The sequence below is a fragment of the Lacerta agilis genome, chromosome 7 (assembly GCF_009819535.1).
Source record: "Lacerta agilis isolate rLacAgi1 chromosome 7, rLacAgi1.pri, whole genome shotgun sequence".
Lineage (NCBI taxonomy): Eukaryota > Metazoa > Chordata > Lepidosauria > Squamata > Lacertidae > Lacerta > Lacerta agilis.
In genome coordinates this window covers 83,688,696-83,705,114 of record NC_046318.1, presented here as the reverse complement: position 1 = coordinate 83,705,114, position 16,419 = coordinate 83,688,696, and the positions used below count along the sequence as shown (strand labels likewise).

At 50.0% G+C, this 16,419-nt stretch overlaps 3 protein-coding genes across 5 annotated transcripts in view; 1 reads left to right on the top strand and 2 right to left on the bottom strand.

Moving 5' to 3' along the window:
• The window catches only part of EEF1D (eukaryotic translation elongation factor 1 delta), a 32,374-nt gene extending 30,062 nt beyond the window's left edge, over positions 1-2,312 (bottom strand). The window contains exon 1 of one of the 2 annotated variants that reach the window (XM_033155952.1): positions 2,278-2,312. The gene's annotated coding sequence lies outside the window, so the exon portion shown is untranslated. Of the gene's footprint in view, positions 1-183; positions 247-2,277 lie in introns of those variants that run through there. The other variant, XM_033155951.1, reaches the window with a different exon arrangement.
• A 535-nt stretch (positions 2,313-2,847) lies between these two features.
• Positions 2,848-5,390, top strand: TIGD5 (tigger transposable element derived 5). The gene has a single exon (XM_033155946.1). It carries the CDS (start codon positions 3,180-3,182, stop codon positions 5,091-5,093), a length of 1,914 nt encoding a protein of 637 aa, XP_033011837.1. The 5' UTR covers positions 2,848-3,179; the 3' UTR covers positions 5,094-5,390.
• A 2,551-nt stretch (positions 5,391-7,941) lies between these two features.
• On the bottom strand, positions 7,942-16,200 carry PYCR3 (pyrroline-5-carboxylate reductase 3). Of its 2 annotated transcripts, XM_033155944.1 has the most exons (7): positions 16,046-16,200; positions 13,084-13,377; positions 12,254-12,318; positions 11,073-11,252; positions 9,864-10,076; positions 9,162-9,254; positions 7,942-8,259 (listed from the first exon to the last, which is right to left on the bottom strand). In XM_033155944.1, exons 1-7 carry the CDS (start codon positions 16,128-16,130, stop codon positions 8,077-8,079), a joined length of 1,113 nt encoding a protein of 370 aa, XP_033011835.1. In that variant the 5' UTR covers positions 16,131-16,200; the 3' UTR covers positions 7,942-8,076. The 2 variants fall into 2 exon arrangements, with proteins under 2 accessions (XP_033011835.1, XP_033011836.1); XM_033155945.1 differs by lacking the exon at positions 13,084-13,377 and having other exon boundaries at positions 7,946-8,259; positions 16,046-16,188.
• Positions 16,201-16,419: the final 219 nt, after the last annotated feature.

Here is a 16,419-nt window from a genome sequence, read left to right as displayed (position 1 = left end):
AGTTAACAACATTGAATTAAAAATGGAACAGTGGTTAGAATGCAAAGGAAATGCAAAGATAGAACAGCCACAGGGAGAGATACTCAGGAATGCTGCAGTGCTTTATAGCTACAGCAGATGTTGTAGCCAGTCATGTTTCAAAGACGGGCAGTTACAAATCAAAAACCAGAAACAATCCCTCACATTTATTATTAGGAAGTAAATGCAGCTACTTTTCTTTAGCTGTATTGAAGAAGCTGGGCTAGAGAAGGTTGGTGAAAGAATTCAATCATTGTGCGGCAGAGATCTGCAGAGAGCACTGTGTGAAATAAAGTTTCCTCTGGAGAACGCCTCGGACTCCATCACAAACAGTTCACTTGCCAGTAGAAAGGATCACATATGTGGCAAGAGACCACCTAGTAAGAAAATGCAGTTTTTTTGCATATGCATTCACAAACTTCTTGAAGTACAGCTTTACATATTTTCTCGAGGAAGGCTGCGTTGGCTCACAGCTGCTTCGAAACAACCTCAAGAATTATTCAAGTTCATGAAAGACAGGACTACCATGGGCTAACAGAAGGAATGGCAAAAACAGAAGACTATGCCTGAAAGCATTTCACCTCCAACTACCAAATGATGACTAAAGGAAGTGATCACCTCGCTTGGAAGCGTTTCAAAAGCATCCATAAGGCCACTGTCTCGAGGCAAAAAATGCCAGAATAAGCAGCCTTTGGGTATGATTCAGCAAAGCAGTTCTTCCGAACCAATAAGATAGGTCAGCATAAGAGAGGCAGCCAGGTGGTCAATCAGCATGGCATAGCAGCCTGATTTAGAATGACGAAAACCAGCTTTAAATACTAGCAGCCAAAACGGCTAATTGCACACCCCTGCAACTTGGCGTTTACCTAGCACTTTGAAGAACTGAAAGGGCTTCACAAACATTACATTAATATCCTACCCTTCCTCCAAGAAGCTCAAAGCAGCATACATGGCCCTCCTTCCTCTCATTTCATCCAGACAGCAGTCCCATGAGGTAGGCAAGGATGAGAGATGGTGACTCACACTGTCAGAATTTGAACCCAAGTCTCCCTAGAACTCACCAGACGTTATAACCAATGTGCTACAGCAATGCTATAGAAGAGACCAGTTATCACCCCAACTTAAGACCAAGAGACAATCACTTGCCTAAGGCAGCCTACAATGTTGAATCATAGTCAAGATTTGGATCAGCAACCTCTCAGATTTATTCTCTCGGCCAATTACAACCCAACTCAGGACCACATCAATGGGAAAGGTAAGACTAGGATGAGTGGAAATGCACCCTAAGTTCCTCAGAGAGAAAAAGTGGAGAAAAGCATAAATACCCCAGTGTTACAGCAGCACCCCTCTTATTAAAGTTGCATTTTTCACCTTGCCACATATTAGTATTGGTTTTTTTATAGCAACATATGGTGCCTTACAAACATGTTAGACTGGTTCCTGCCCTAAAAGGGCTTACAATCTAAAACAGACACAGGGAAACAACATAGGAAGGGAGGTGGAGCACAAATGGCTGCATTTTTGTGTACCCCACTTAGAGGTGCTTAAATACTGTTCTACAAATACAGCTAGATTAATAAATACACAACTATTTCAATTCCATTTGAGTTCAATGACTTTTAAGCAACCTTTCACGTTTTTTTTACTTTAGCTTTTTGAATGCTATCCACGCTGTCTCAATTTGTGTAAGCTGCCTTGATACCTGGTCTTGTGGGGGTGGGGAGAGACAAAAAGGGTGGGATATAAAGAAAGAAACTACAATAACAACTTTCTAGCCAGGAAAGAAAGGAAGAGGAAGGCGGACCAGATGATCCCTAAGGGATCTCCTCCCGATTCCGCAATTCTACCTATAAAAGGGGCTCTTTCCTAACCCGCCTCCTGCTTCCATACACGTGGGAGGGGGGCGGGAGTGAGAGAAAAAGATCACAATAATTTTCTAACCTGGAAATGAAAACAAAAAACCCTGAAGCAAAGGGGGTCAGACTAGATGGCCCTCCGAGTTCCCATTCCACCTGTAAAGGGCGCCCCTTCTTCCCCCCTCCCTCCTGCTTCCATATTGGGGGGGGGGAAGAGAAATAGAGCAACTGGCAGGCCAAAGTCAGGCCCCCGCGGTGCATGATGGGATGTGGGGGGGGGAACGGTTTCAGGTCAAGCCCATTTTTAAAGTATCAGGGCCCCCCTTTTTTGCCGGTAAAGCGTCGCCTAGCAACCCCTTCTCAACTCACCCCCCCTCCGTGAGAAGAAATGGTCTCTACTCACGCAATAACCGTTAGGTGAGAGGAGGAGGAGGAGGGGAACGGCACTTTTTGCGGGGAGGGGGGAAGACGAGAGGAAGAACCAGCAGCTGCTCCGGTCTCCGCCTGGGGAAAGAGAGAAGGCACGCGTCGCGCGGGGGATTCTGGGAACGCGGCTGCTCGGGACGCGCCATCCCCGCATCGAAATGGGGGTGGGGGAAGGAATGGGTGCAAGGAGAGGAAGAGAAAGAAGTTGGGGAGGCGCTGAGGAAATGAAGTAGTGAATAGTTTTTTGGGGGTGGGTGGGTTAATAATCTTACTAACGGTCATCAATGTGGAAGTTAATCCGTTTTCTTTCTTTTTTTCTTCTCCCCTACCAGAGGTGTCGTCAATGGAATAGCCCGGTCCGGTGAAAGCGGGTGGGGGGGGGGGAGTGAAAAGGCACAACAGGCTGACGGCAGCGTGAGGCTAAACGTTTAGCTTCTTTTTAGAGAGATAATTTCTGTTGTTGTTTTTTAAGGTGAAACAGACTTTTAGAAGGCAGAAATCCCAGTTTCTTTCACTGGACGATCCCCCCTCGATTCGACGGGTTGGAACGATCCAAAAGGGAGCATGAGAGAGTCCAACGGACCGCAAAACGTAGGGGTGAGCAGCAGAGGAGAGGAAGATTCCATGGAGAGAAGAGGGTGGGGGGGCGGAAAGGGAGCTGTCCCGCTGCGCATGCGCCTTCTAGGCCGCCCTGCCCTATCGGAAGGCGAGAGAGGCAGAGAAGACAAAGGCCCCTCCCGCCCCTCCCTCGCTTTTCAGCTCTCCCCGCATATAACGCGCCCCGCTTTTCCCGCGGCCTGGTTTTATGGCCCCCCGACAATAAGCCTCCCTCTCGCTTGTTTGGGGCACTTCCTCAGGGGGCTTTGACGGGAGCCCGCCATGGCAGGGGGACAAGGTGCCCTCCTCCCTGTAGTGGAAGGGATCGGGGCCCCAAGCAGCCCTGAGGGGGACCAGGCTTCACCCATGAAACGGCCACCAGCGTCAGGTGAGCCTGCAGGTTCCTCGCTCCCACGCCGACCCTGCAGCAAGCCTGACGACAACCTTGCGAGGCAGGGCCCCCGTGCCACCGCATCTTCCCCGCTGCCGGTGTCCAAGATGGCTTTCCGCCGGGCCTACTCCATCAAGGACAAGCTGCAGGCCATTGAGCGCGTGAAGAGGGGCGAGCGGCAGGCCTCTGTGTGCCGGGATTTCGGGGTCCCTGGCGGCACCCTCCGTGGCTGGCTGAAGGACGAAAGCAAGCTGCGCTGGTTCCTGGACCAGTTGGGGGGCGAGGTGGGCACCCACCGCAAGAAGATGCGCCTGGCCAACGAGGAGGAGATCGACCGCGCCGTCTACACGTGGTTCCTCGCCTTGCGCCAGCACGGTGTACCGCTCTCCGGACCCGCCATCCAGGCCCAGGCCGAAGCCTTTGCCCAGCAGATCTACGGACCCGAGTGCACCTTTAAGGCCAGCCACGGGTGGTTCTGGCGGTGGCAGAAGCGGCACGGCATTTCCAGCCAACGCGAGGGGGGCGGCCTAGGGGCGGCTGGCAACACGCCTGCCCTCCGAGCTGAAGCGGACGCCGCTTCCCCCTGCTCGGCCTTCTCCGACAATACCCGCCTGCCCTCGGCTGCTGCGCCACCAGATGAAGGCGGGTACAGTGACAACCAAATCTACAACGCTAACATCACCGGGCTTTATTGGAAGCTGCTGCCTGGCCAGGCCCGACTGCCGCAGCCTCTCCCATCACGGGCGGTAGACCGGGTCACGGTACTGCTGGCCGCAAATCTAACCGGCTCCCACAAGTTGAAGCTGCTGGTAGTGGGAGGCCTGCGGGACCCTCCTTGCCTCCGGTGCCGCAAGAGGGACACGCTTCCGGCTTGCTACCGCTACAGCCCACGGGCCCAGTTGGGTCGCTCCCTGCTGCGGATTTGGTTCTTCGATGATTTCGTTCCTAGCGTGAAGCGCTTTTTGCGCCGCAGCTGCCTCCAGCAAAAAGCCGTCCTTCTGCTCAGCTGCCTCTCTGCGCACCCCGAGGAGCCGTCCCAGCTTCAAACTCCAGACGGGTCCATCCGAGCGCTCTTCCTTTCCAAGGCGGCAGGAGGGTCGCCGGGAGGCGGAGGCCGCATTTCGGCGCCGCTGGAACAGGGCGTTGTGTCGGCCTTTAAGCAGCTGTACAAGCGGGAGTTGTTGCGTTTGGCCGTGGCGTGCCTAGTGAGAGGAGCCGTGGGGGAGTCCGAGAAACCAGGTGGAGAGCTGGACTTTGGCCGCTCTTTTCTCCTGGAGGATATGCTCTGCCTAGCTGGCCTGTCTTGGGATCTCATCCCGGCTGGATCCATTGAGAAATGTTGGCTGCTTGGCCTGCGTGCAGCCTTTGAGCCCCACTCTGGAGGGGAAGAGGAGGAGTCGGGAGAGGCCTCTGCAGGTGTGGACAACCTGGACTTCGCTGACCTCATACACCTGGCTGCCCTTACCTGCAAGGGCCTGGCTCCAGAAGAAGTGGCCGATTGGCTCCACTTAGATGATGTCATTCCAGACACAGAGGAAGGGGAAGGCGAGGAGGAAGAAGAAACAGTTGGGACAAGAGATGGTGGAAGTGAAGGGAGTGATGGAATGGGAGATACCCCACTGCCCACTGCCCAGGAAGCAATACAAGGCCTGCAGAAGGCCTTGCGCTGGCTGGAGAGCCAGGATCCCCAGGAAGTTGGTACGCTGAAGGTGGTCCAGCTCCGGTCCTTCATCAGCATGGCGCAAAGGCTGCAGAAGGCAGCTGAACCCAACTCTTGGCAAGGAGGCTCAGAGCAAAACAGCTAACCAGATTATTGCACTCACCTACATATCTGGTGGAAGTGTTTACTCTTTATGCAGCAATAGGGGACGGTGCCGTGTTCCCATAATCACTGGGAGGTGCAAGTATGGCACAATCAGGGCAGAACAGGATAGTTCCTTCCCCCTCCCTATGAGCATTGGGGTGAGGCTGTTAAAGGGGCTTGACTCCCCAAGTTCTGGGGGTTGGGAAAAAGTGGCCATTACAGCAGAGAGGCAGGAGGGGTAACTCTGCTCCCTAAACCGTTTGCTCAGGGTGCGATTCTTGCCTGTTCCCTGTGGTGGAACCACGTGGACTTCTTACTTGGAATTTATCTCACTCTACACAGGGTAAAATTAAAGACTTGTCCTGTCCAGCAAACTAGTTGAAAAAGTTGTCCCAAGGTGGAGACAATCTCGCTGCAAGTTCAAAGAGGTTCGGGGGGGGGGGAGAATGCTCCCTGCAAAAGGGGTGGGGGGTTTGCAGTGGTTTTCCAGTGAGAAACAAAAGATTGAGGTGTAAGTTGGCCATGTAGGCATACTTGAATAGAAAAGGGAACGCACAGAAGTACAGGAGAGGGCTCTAGAATTCAAATGTTACCTAAAAAGCAGAGTTATGTATGAAAGGAGCAGAGTTGTGCAATGGGAAGACAGCCTAGGCAGGAGGACAGTAGTCCCTACCTAATTTTATGCAATCCACAGTGTCAGAACTGAGTATTCGGTAACTCCCCTAACCCAACCTTTTTTGTAAGCTTATCACACTTGTTGAAAGGGCTGCTTGCTATTCCTCCTCCTTAGTTTCTTGATGAATCTCCTCTCTTTAAAAAACAAACAAACCACGCCTTTCCAAGCACACCGGATCAGGACCGGTGAGATGCTCAGAGAGCCGTGGGTGACATACAGAGAGTAACCCTCCATGGGTTCTTTTATTAGGAGTTACTTGGATGCTTTGGAAATAAAAGACCCACCTTGCTTGCCAGCCAAAGAATTAATTTAATAAAGTGAAATGGTACAGCTACTGGTCTCTCTCTTGTGAACAGACTTGAATTGGACTTCAGAGACTTGAATTTTCTCATCTTGTGTACGTTTTGAGCTTTTTGGGATTAATGCTGTCCTATTACAGAACTAGGGGGGAAAACCCAAAAGGATTTCTGAATATGCTCAATGTGTTTCCTCAAGAAGCAGACTCTTTTCCATTTCAGAGTACAGCAATTATTGGGAAATAGAAGCCTTTTATTCAATTTATTGTTTTCCCAGTTCTGTGATAGAGATCAGCGGTGGGGTCCAGTTATTTTAATGTAATGGATTAATGCCCTTCCTTTTGCACCCTGGCTCCAATAAGACAGTGGCACCCCAGATCACTGCATACTCACAAACCTTGAACGAAGCACGCTTGCCTGGGCCCGATCGGAACCTATGAAAGGAGAAGTCCTGCCTCCCTTGCACTGTGTGAGCAATGTGCAATTTCGGTCCCTGGTTAACACTAATAGCTCAACCCTATGCAGTGTTAGGCCCATGTAGGACATCTCTAGGTCAGTGGCAGAGCACATTGAGAAAGTCTCAGGTTCCATTCCCAGCCAACCCCAGGAAGAGGTGGGAAAGAACTCTGAAACGGTGCTGCTTTGTCAGAGTAAATATTGATTCAATACAGTCATACCTCATGTTGCAAACACTGCAGGTTACACGTTTTTGGGTTGCGCTCCGCGCCGAACCCGGAAGTACCGGAAAGGGTTACTTCCAGGTTTTGGTGCTCGCGCATGCGCAGAAGCGCTAAATCGCAACCCACGTGTGCGCAGATGCAGCGCTGCAGGTTGCAAACGCGCCTCCCGCATGGATCGTGTTCGCAACCCAAGCGTCCACTGTATAATGCAGCTTCTATGCTCCTAAGGAGCTTCAGTGCACCACCAATGGCTGTGAGCCACACGGGCTCTGTTCTGCCTCCACAATTGGGAGGCAGAGATGCTTCTGAATGCCAGTTTACTGGAAGCCACAGGAAGGGAGAGGGCTCTTTGTGCTCGGATCCTGCTTATGGGCTTCCCAAGAGAGGAGGAATTTGGTTGGCCACTGAGAACGGGATGCTGGACTAGATGGGTCGCTGGCCTGATCCAGCAGGCTCTCCTTACGTCCTTATTTAACCAGCCAGTCTTTGGTTTGTCTGCAATTGAAGTTTACTCTGCCAGATGTGTTCCTTTGCTACTTTCTTGAACACCATCCTCTGTACCGGAAGTGCAGCTTCTTTTAAAGGGAGGTACAGTGCAAAAACAGGGACTTAGGTGGCGCTGTGGTCTAAACCACTGAGCCTCTTGGGCTTGCCGATCAGAAGGTCGGCGGTTCGAATCCCCACGACAGGGTGAGCTCCTATTGCTCAGTCCCTGCTCCTACCAACCTAGCAGTTCAAAGGCACATCAAAGTGCAAGTAGATAAATAGGTACCACTCCAGCGGGAAGGTAAACGGCGTTTCCGTGCACTGCTCTGGTTTGCCAGAAGCGGCTTAGTCATGCTAGCCACATGACCCGGAAAAAACTGGACAAAACGCCGGCTCCCTTGGCCAGTAAAGCGAGATGAGTCGTTAGCAACTGGACTTAACTGTCAGGGGTCCCTTTACCTTTTACAGTGCAAAAGGCTTCTTTCTGCTAGTGCTTGTACGCTCGGGTAACTTTGGTACATAACAAGGACACAAGAGAAGCTAGCATGTCAATAGGAAGCCTGGAGTTGGGTGTGTTTAATAATATTGAGGGCTTGGGGAGAGATGATGATTGTCACTGGTGTGGATTCTACCCTTGCTGTTGAGTCATGCGGGGGGGGGGAGGGAGGAGAAAGAAAATCCCAGGAGTGTCAATCTTCCAAAGAAAAAACAGGCTGCATTGTGAAGTTCACATGTGCCCCAGCTCCAGGCCATCTGCCCCAGAATTCTTCCATATCTTCTTTCAGGTGGTTGCCATGCATAAGATGTGAGGGCCTCCATCGCCAAGGCCACCGCACGCCCACCGCCTCATCGCTTGCCCAGTGTCTGAGCTCGGCTGGTGGCTGCCTCCACAGCGTTCATGATGGTAGAGCGAAGAGACCCCTTCTCCAGCTCATGCAAGGCATGGATGGTTGTTCCCCCCGGGGTGCAAACAGCACTTCTCAGAACCGCTGGGTGCTCTCCTGTTTCGAGGATCATTCTTCCTGCTCCCTGAAAGAAAAGACAACAAATGCAGTTTCGGATACAATGACCGGGGTGGGGGGGTCTGGATTTCCACATAAGGAACCAAAGTTCAGGTCGCTGCTCAATCACAAACAGTGTTAAAAACTCAGGTATATAATCTACCATAATTGACAAATGGCACCTTAAACCTAGGTTATGGTCGCCACAATGGAATGTATAGGCTCTGGGGGTTTTCCACCTGCAATGGGGTTGTTTGTTATTATTATTTTCATTTCTCTACTTCTTTATATTTTAAATAGCAAATCTCAAAGCAGTTTACAACAATGAAAACATCAAATTAAAAAGAAATTCAAGCTTTGAGGAATGAATTATAGATCCTTAGCTCGGCCTTAAATCCCAGGGTTATGGGTTCAAGATCTGTTAGGCAAAAGATCTCTGTCCAGGGTCTGGGTTGGTTCATATAGGCAGAGGCAGTCCTTGAGGTATTGCAACCCTGAGCAGTTTAACCAGCACTTTGAACTGGGCCCAGAAAGTAATTCGCAGCCCGTGCAGTTGGGCTGCAAACCATCCTGCCCCAGTGAGCAACCTGGCTGCTGAATTCTACGCCAGCTGAAGTTTCCGAACTGTCTTATAATAATTTATTATTTGTACCCCGCCCATCTGGCTGGGTCTCCCCAGCCACTCTGGGCGGCTTCCAACACATTAAAATACATTAAAATATCACAGATTAAAAACTTCCCTAAACAGGGCTGCCTTCAGGTATTTTCTGATTGTCAGTTAGTTGTTTATCTCTTCAGAGGCATCCCTACATATAACACATTGCAATAATTTAAACCTAGAGGTTACCAAGGGAGATTATCAAGGGATGGAGGCTGTGAGATGGGATAGTAGAAAGACGGAGGAGGTTGGCCGGAATCACAGCTCCTTACCAAGAGGGTCTGAGCAGCAATCTTCTGGGCCATAGCCCCCGGCATCCCCATCTTTACGGCACCTTCCGCCAATGCTTCAGCAAACATGTATGCCTGTGGCGATGGGGAGAGAATAAAGAAGAGGAAACGGTTAGCAGACCTTCTAATTAGATTAGAATAATCACTTTCTGGAGTTCAAAGGCTTTATTCATGCAGGAACTATATACAGCATGAGGCGATGAGATAGCAAAAGTAGCAGGCATCTTGGTCTCAACAAGTGGGGAGAGAAAAGTAAACAAAATGCCTTTTAGGGGTAGAGTTAACTTAAGACAAAGCAAAGAATATAAGCAAGTGCTGTCTAGGTTGCTAGACAAACAGTGCCCTCATGTGGTTTAAACTAACACATGCATTGACTTGAAGCTCAAGGCAAGGGTTAGCTAACCTGTGCTTCGCTAATCTGAATATGATGTTGGACTCCCAACTCGCACCCATCGCCATTGGCATGACAAAGCAATAAGATGATGGACAGTCGTACTCCAGAAATGCCTGAAAGTCCAATGGGCAGCCATGCACAATGGGGGATCCCGAACGTAGAAAGGGGATGGCCAAGGCGAAACTGCAGAATATGCACCCTTTAAGGCACTGCCTTTAGGTTTTCTTTCCTGGCTGTGTTTAAGCCCAATGCCATGCCTACTTGTGGATGCAACAGAAAAGGCAGCTCACATAGGCAACGCCACTGCCGCTCAGCCCCGTGTGGATGTCGATGTAGGATTCGGGGCCCTCTTCACACAGCCCGCTGTGAGACAGCAGCCTCTTCAGCAGGGCCACATCCTCTTCATCAGCGCAGGTGCCCCGAGCCAGAATGATGGCGCCCGACTGGACCACGCAGGGAAGGTTGGGCATGATCCGCAGCACTTTGGTCCCAGCCGGAAGCAGCTGTGGAACCCCAGAAAAGCAGAAGAGGGAATGTGCATTAAGTGTTACCCAACATTTAGCCACTGCCCACAAGGACTAAGCTTAAGCTGCAACATTCTGCAGGGATTCCTTGCATTTGGAACAGGTTGTTTAAGCTGAGTGGATAATGTGAATATTACCTAGAAGTTATGGGGAATTATAGGCAGTGGTTTCCAAATGTTTTAGGGGCCACCACCCCCTTGGTTCCATAAACTCATCCCCAGTGCTCCTTATCCTATTAAAAACATTATTCAGAACAGCAGCCAGCGTGACCTACTAAGATAATCATAGAAGCATAAAACTGTAGGGTCGGGAGGGACCACGAGGGTCATCTAGTCCAACCCCCTGCAATGTAGGAATCTTTTGCCCAACGTGGGGCTCGAACCCACAACCCTGAAATTAAGAGCCTCATGATCTTCTGACCGAGCTCTCTAAAACTGAAAACCATAATTGCTCATTTATTCAAAATCCAATTAAAACTGACTGCTTTAATTAATTGAACGAAACAGATGAACTTAGTCCAGCGATACCAGCTTTTCAAAGCCTGATAGTCATTTCCCCCTGCCACCCCTTGCCTCTTAGCCCCCCCCCAGTAACCCAATACCCCCCCCCAGGGGGCAGTACTGTCCACATTGGGAACCACTGATCTAAGGGTTGTGTCCAACCAAGTTTTACTCTGAGCGAACCCTTATTTTTCGCTCCATAAGACGCACTTTTTTCCTCCTAAAAATTAAGGGGAAATATCTGTGCGTCTTATGGAGCGAATGGTGGTCCCTGGGGCCAAAGCAGATAGTGCTTTTTATTTTACAAAGTTCATAGCTGTCAACTTTCCCCTTTTTAAAAAGGGAAATTCCCTTATTCCGAATAGGATTCCTCGCAAGAAAAGGAAAAAGTGGACAGCTATGATTCTGTTTAAACTGCAGGTGCTGGGGCTGCCTGTGGGGATGGGCCTGTGGGCTTGCTCCTCCAAGAACTCACCTCTTCTAAGGCCTGCAGTGTGACTCCAGCTGCCATGGATACAAAAACATGCTTTTTAGTAACCGCAGATGCGATCTCCCGCAGAACCACGGGGAGCACATCGGGCTTGGTAGCCAGGAATACGATGGTGCAGTTCTCCAGAATCTCCAGGTTACAGTGTGTTGTCTTGCATTCAAAAGTCTTTACTCAAAAGAGAGATCACAAGATAAGAAGATTAGAACTTCATGTCCTGCAGGTGGATCAGTCCATAGGCCTATCCAGCCCAGTATCCTGTTTCTGACAGTGGTCAAGCACATAGAATCAGAGTTGGAAGAGACCCCAAGGGCCATCCAGTCCAACCCCATGCTAAGCAGGAAAGCCACAACTGCTACGAGCGCAACAGCACACACACATGCCCCACTCGTACTCTGGCTAACTGGTATTTAGACACTCAGTGATATGGGGCAGAACATTTTCCAGCACTTAATTTTTCCATGAATCAACAGATCTGAATTGCCTGTTTCCTTTTTTTTAATGTAACGTTTATTGAATTTTCAAAATTTTGCAAACTGACTTCAAATTCAATAGCAACGTCATTTCGTGTATTGACTTCCCACCCAAACCTCCAGAGTGGTTTTGTTCATACCCTTTTCTACTGCATTATAGATCAAACACTTGTCTATTACAGAAATCCCTCTAATATAATTACTTTTGCCATTCCCCCCCCCAGCTGCTCCTATCTCGAATCCTATCTCGCAATTTCATTTTACTATATTGCTTTTCCAAATAGTCCAAAAAGGGCCTCCTTTCTTCTATAATAAGTTCATCATTTCAGTCTCTTAATATTGCTGTCACTTTGCCGTTTCAACACACAGTCGTACCTCCGTTTACGTAACCCTCTGGTTACATAAACTTCGGGATGCGTACGCGGCAAACCCAGAAGTATTTTACAGGGTTTCGCCGCATGCACAGAAGCGGTCCTCAGGTTGCGGAAACCTCGGGATCTGACCGGACCTCCGGAACAGATCCTGTCCGTAACTGGAGGTACGACTAGTCCATTACTTTTAAAAGCCATTCCTCCTTCGTTAGAATGAATTGCCCCTTTCAAGACATCCAAGTTAGTGGCCACTACTGAATGGGTGGCCTTTAGCATTTCACGGCCCTTTTGATTCAGGTCCCGTTGACATTTGGCCTTCACTTACCTGGAACTTGTCCAGGTTCCTGTTGGATGGAGCACTGGCAAAGATGTTCACTGCCTGGACTTCTCCTGCGAGAGACGGGGAGAAAGGAAGCTTGGCTGAATGTACGTCACCTTACGCCTTGCCCAAACCCGAGCCCAGCAGGAAAAAAAAGCCCACTCTGTTTTTGCAAGCTGTCTTGCACAAAAGGGACAAGGGAACAAGTTCAACCTCATCATATCTAAGCAATAGTCAGAATGGACTCATCTGCAGCTCACAAAACTCTCTGGAAAAACACTCGTTCCCCACTATTGACAAAGGAAAGTTTTGACCATGAGCAGATTCCAGGGTGCACAACTGAAAAGCCCCTGACATCTTCACCTCTTTGAAAAAAAAAAGGAAACCCCCTTAGAGGATTTCCCTTCTGCAATCTGAAGGAATTTGGGCTCCAAGTGGTTCAGGGCAGGGGTGCACAACCTGTTGCCTTCCAGGTGTGCAAGACTCTACCTGCCATCTTCCCTAACCATTGGAAAGGAGTTGGGAGCCCAACAACGTATAGAAGACATTTAGAGGCAGCCCTGTTTAGGGAAGCTTTTAAGGTTTGATGTTTTGCTGCGGTTTCATAATTTGTTGGAAGCCACCCAGAGTCGCTGGCAATCCAGCCAAATGGGCAGCATATAAATATATTATTATTGTTGTTGTTATTAATCCAGACCCTGCTTCCCTGGCTTAGATGGAAAGGATTAATGTATCTGTGAAAGTGTGCGCACACTATGCTAGCTAACGAAAACACTGTAGCAGTCCATCCTTTGCTAAAGAAACTCTCCAGACCCCCCAAGAATATCAGCATTTACCGTCCGGTCTCCAACTTTCCATTTTTGAACAAGATGCTTGGGTGTGGGGTGGTGACCCTACTTCGGGATTTCCTGGCAGAGGGAGATTATCTTCAGCCATTTTAGTCTGGTTTCCAACATGGTTTTGGGACTGAAACTGCCCCAGTGGATGACTGATGCTGGACGCTGGCCCCGGGGAGAATGTCCCTGTTCTTTCCGATGGCGTCCTCCTGAGCCACTTTCGGTGCCATCGGCCCTGGTGTCCTTCCCGGGGTGGGGTTTCTGGGTGCCGTAATAAAGAGGCTCCGGCTTTTCCTGGAGGGCAGATTCCAGAAGGTAGTTCCGAGGGGCACCCCCTGCTTGGCACTTTTGTTTTCAGGTGTTCCCCCCAAACTTCCACCTTGTCCTCTACCTAACCTAACATCAACATGAAACCCACATAGAAAGAGAATCTAGAATTTTGGAGTTTGCAGTCACCAATATGCAGATGCCACACAGCTCTGGAACTCCTTCCCATCTCAGTCCAGGGAAGCTGTAGAGGTTCTGAACCACCGCATGAATAGGCTGGATGCAGATGAGCAAGCTGAAACTCAATACTTTTACAAGGCAGGTGTGTTCTCGCCAGGGGACGAACCAGCCCGGTGACAGGGTTACACTCCCCCTGAAAGATGGGGCTTGCCGTTTTGGTGTGTTCCTGGACACAGCTCTGCCCCTGTTGGTCAGGCGGCAGCGGTGGTCAGGAGTGCCTTGCTGCAGCAAACAATTGTGGAAGGCTCCTGGAGTGGGACGCGGGTGGCGCTGTGGTCTAAACCACAGAACCTAGGGCTTGCCGATCAGTAGGTCGGCGGTTCGAATCCCCGCGACAGGGTGAGCTCCCGTTGCTCGGTCCCTGTTCCTGCCAACCTAGCAGTTCGAAAGCACGTGAAAGTGCAAGTAGATAAATAGGTACAGCTCCGGTGGGAAGGTAGACGGCGTTTCCGTGCGCTGCTCTGGTTTCGCCAGAAGCGGCTTAGTCATGCTGGCCACAGGGCCCGGAAGCTGTACACCGGCTCCCTCGGCCAGTAAAGCGAGATGAGCGCTGCAACCCCCCGAGTCATCCGCGACTGGACCTAACGGTCAGGAGTCCCTTTACCTGGAGTGGTCAGACCCAGCTATGGTGACCCATGCACTTACGACATGTAGATAGGGGTCATGAGATTACAGTAAACAAACTCTATATGGGACTGCCCATGGAGTAAGTTTGGAAATTTTGGAAACTCTTCCTAGCACATAATGCCTTTCAGGACCATGTTACTGCCTGGCTCTACCAGCTGCTGGTCATTTTCCATGTTCAATTAGAAGTCCTGCTTATCATCTTGACTGTGCAAGTGGCATGCTGTTAGCCAAGTTCCCCCTGCACAGCTTTCTAGGCAATTGGGCACTTCCATGAGACAGGATTTAGTTGGGGTTTGTGCACAGGGTATTTTATGTGCTACAAGGAACAAAGAAGGGAATCATCAAAGACAGATGAGTATCTTTCCATCAGCCGGAGTAATTTTCCATGATGGATGTAAAGCAATAAAAAGCTCAGTTACACTCGGTTACAAAACTTTCCCCCCACCTCCCATTCTGGGACACAATTTGCAGTACACTTACTCTGAAGTAAGCCCCACCTATTTTGCAGCCCAGAACTGGATAACTTAAAGATGTTACCGAGCTACTGTTTATAAAACACACAATTCTGTATTGCTTAATACACACAGAGGCTGTTGCTGTTACTCAAGTTTTGTCATGTCTGAAGGCTTTGGAAAAATTCTTCCACTTGGAGGTATTTCACAGGACAAAGTATGGCCTAAGGGGGGGGGGGGCGGGGCGGGTCCACTTACCCCTTCTAGAAAAAAACCCTTCTCTGAATCTGTAACTGAAATGGGCTTTTGGTATTTTAGGGTCAGTTTAGTTATATTTTACCTTTCACTTTTAAGTCCTATTCTACTTGCAATCTTCAACTACAATCCTGTAGCACTTTCTCAGAGTAAGCCCCATTAGACTCAATGGAACTTAAGCGTGCATAGAAATTACACTGAGCTTGCTACCAATGCTATTAAGCTGCAGCTTGGCTAGGCTCTGAGTACTCAATTCCATGCGAAAACTAGAAGTCCTGTAGCACACAGACTTATGAATCTGTACATAGTGAGATTTTTTAGATTGTTTAGGGAAGTTTTTAATGTTTTATTGTGTTTTTAATATTCTGTAGGAAGCCGCCCAGAGTGGCTGGGGAGGCCTGGCCAGATGGGCGGGGTATAAATAATAAATTTATTGTTATTATTACAGTATTCCCATCTAATGCAACATTATCAGACTTGGGTGTGGGGAACCTTTGGCCCACCTGGCGTCCTGGAACTATAATTCCCATCACTGCTGGCTTTTGGCTGTGTTGGCTTCGGCTGATGGGAATTGTAGTTCAGCACCACCTGCAGAACCAAAGTTCCAGCACACCTGAACTAGCTTGGCCGCAGAGACCTCACCACCTTCTACAAACAAGGCACCTGCTGTTGCAATGCCTCTTCCCAACAGATACAGAGGCTGCCTTACCCAAAGGCCGTTCAGCCAGGGGGTGGGTCTTTTCCAGCCTCATAGAAACACAGAACTGCAGATTTGGAAGATTCCCCCCCCCCACCCGGGGGGGGGCACCTAGCCGAACGCCCTGCAAGTATTCTACCCAGAAATCGTTTTTTGGCCTGTCTTTCAACCTACGCCCTTTGCACCGTGCAATAGATCCGCCACCTTTAGCCTCTGGACCCCCCCCCCTCTTACAGCAGGTTTACTCAAAAGCAAGCCTCATTTTGCAATCCGACGGTGTTCCTTTTTCCTACAAGGGGCTTAAGATCCCAGCCGCAAAAGGTTATTTGTTGCTGATTTGGGCTTTTTTTCTAGGATTTTTGTGCATGCAAGAGATTCCCCTCCCCCCACCCCAACACACCTTGCATCTCCTACCTGCTCTTACCTGCCAGCAGGATCGCCTGGGCCACAGCGCTGGCCATGCGCCCCGCCCCGATGAAGCCCACTCGTAGCTCCCGCAGTCTCTCCATCTCCGCCTCCCGCTCTACCTGCCACGGATGGACCGGGTCGTCTCTCTGTTTTTTAACCTCCTTCGGAGGAGCTGAGCTCATAATACCCACGTGGTCCGGCCCAGACTCCGCCCGCCGCTTGAGCCAGGGAGCCAATCAAAGCCGCGCGGTTCCTCCCCGCACGGTTAGCGCGAATCCCCGCCGCCCTTCAGAACGCGGCCATTCATCTTTCGCTTCCGCTCTCCTGATTGGCCGCCGTTGGATTCCAAGAGGGGCGTGGGAGGGCCGGCGCAGCTGCGGGTTGGCTGGG

Excerpts from the sequence above, each read along its gene's own strand:
- TIGD5 (XM_033155946.1), top strand. The coding sequence starts at position 3,180 with ATGGCAGGGGGACAAGGTGCCCTCCTCCCTGTAGTGGAAGGGATCGGG.
- PYCR3 (XM_033155944.1), bottom strand. The coding sequence starts at position 16,130 with ATGGAGAGACTGCGGGAGCTACGAGTGGGCTTCATCGGGGCGGGGCGC. Across the intron at positions 12,319-13,083 it reads GGAAAGTTGGAGACCGGACG|GAGAAGTCCAGGCAGTGAAC; the intron begins GTAAATGCTGAT and ends CGTCTCTCGCAG. Across the intron at positions 8,260-9,161 it reads TTGCTGCTCAGACCCTCTTG|GGAGCAGGAAGAATGATCCT; the intron begins GTAAGGAGCTGT and ends CTTTTCTTTCAG.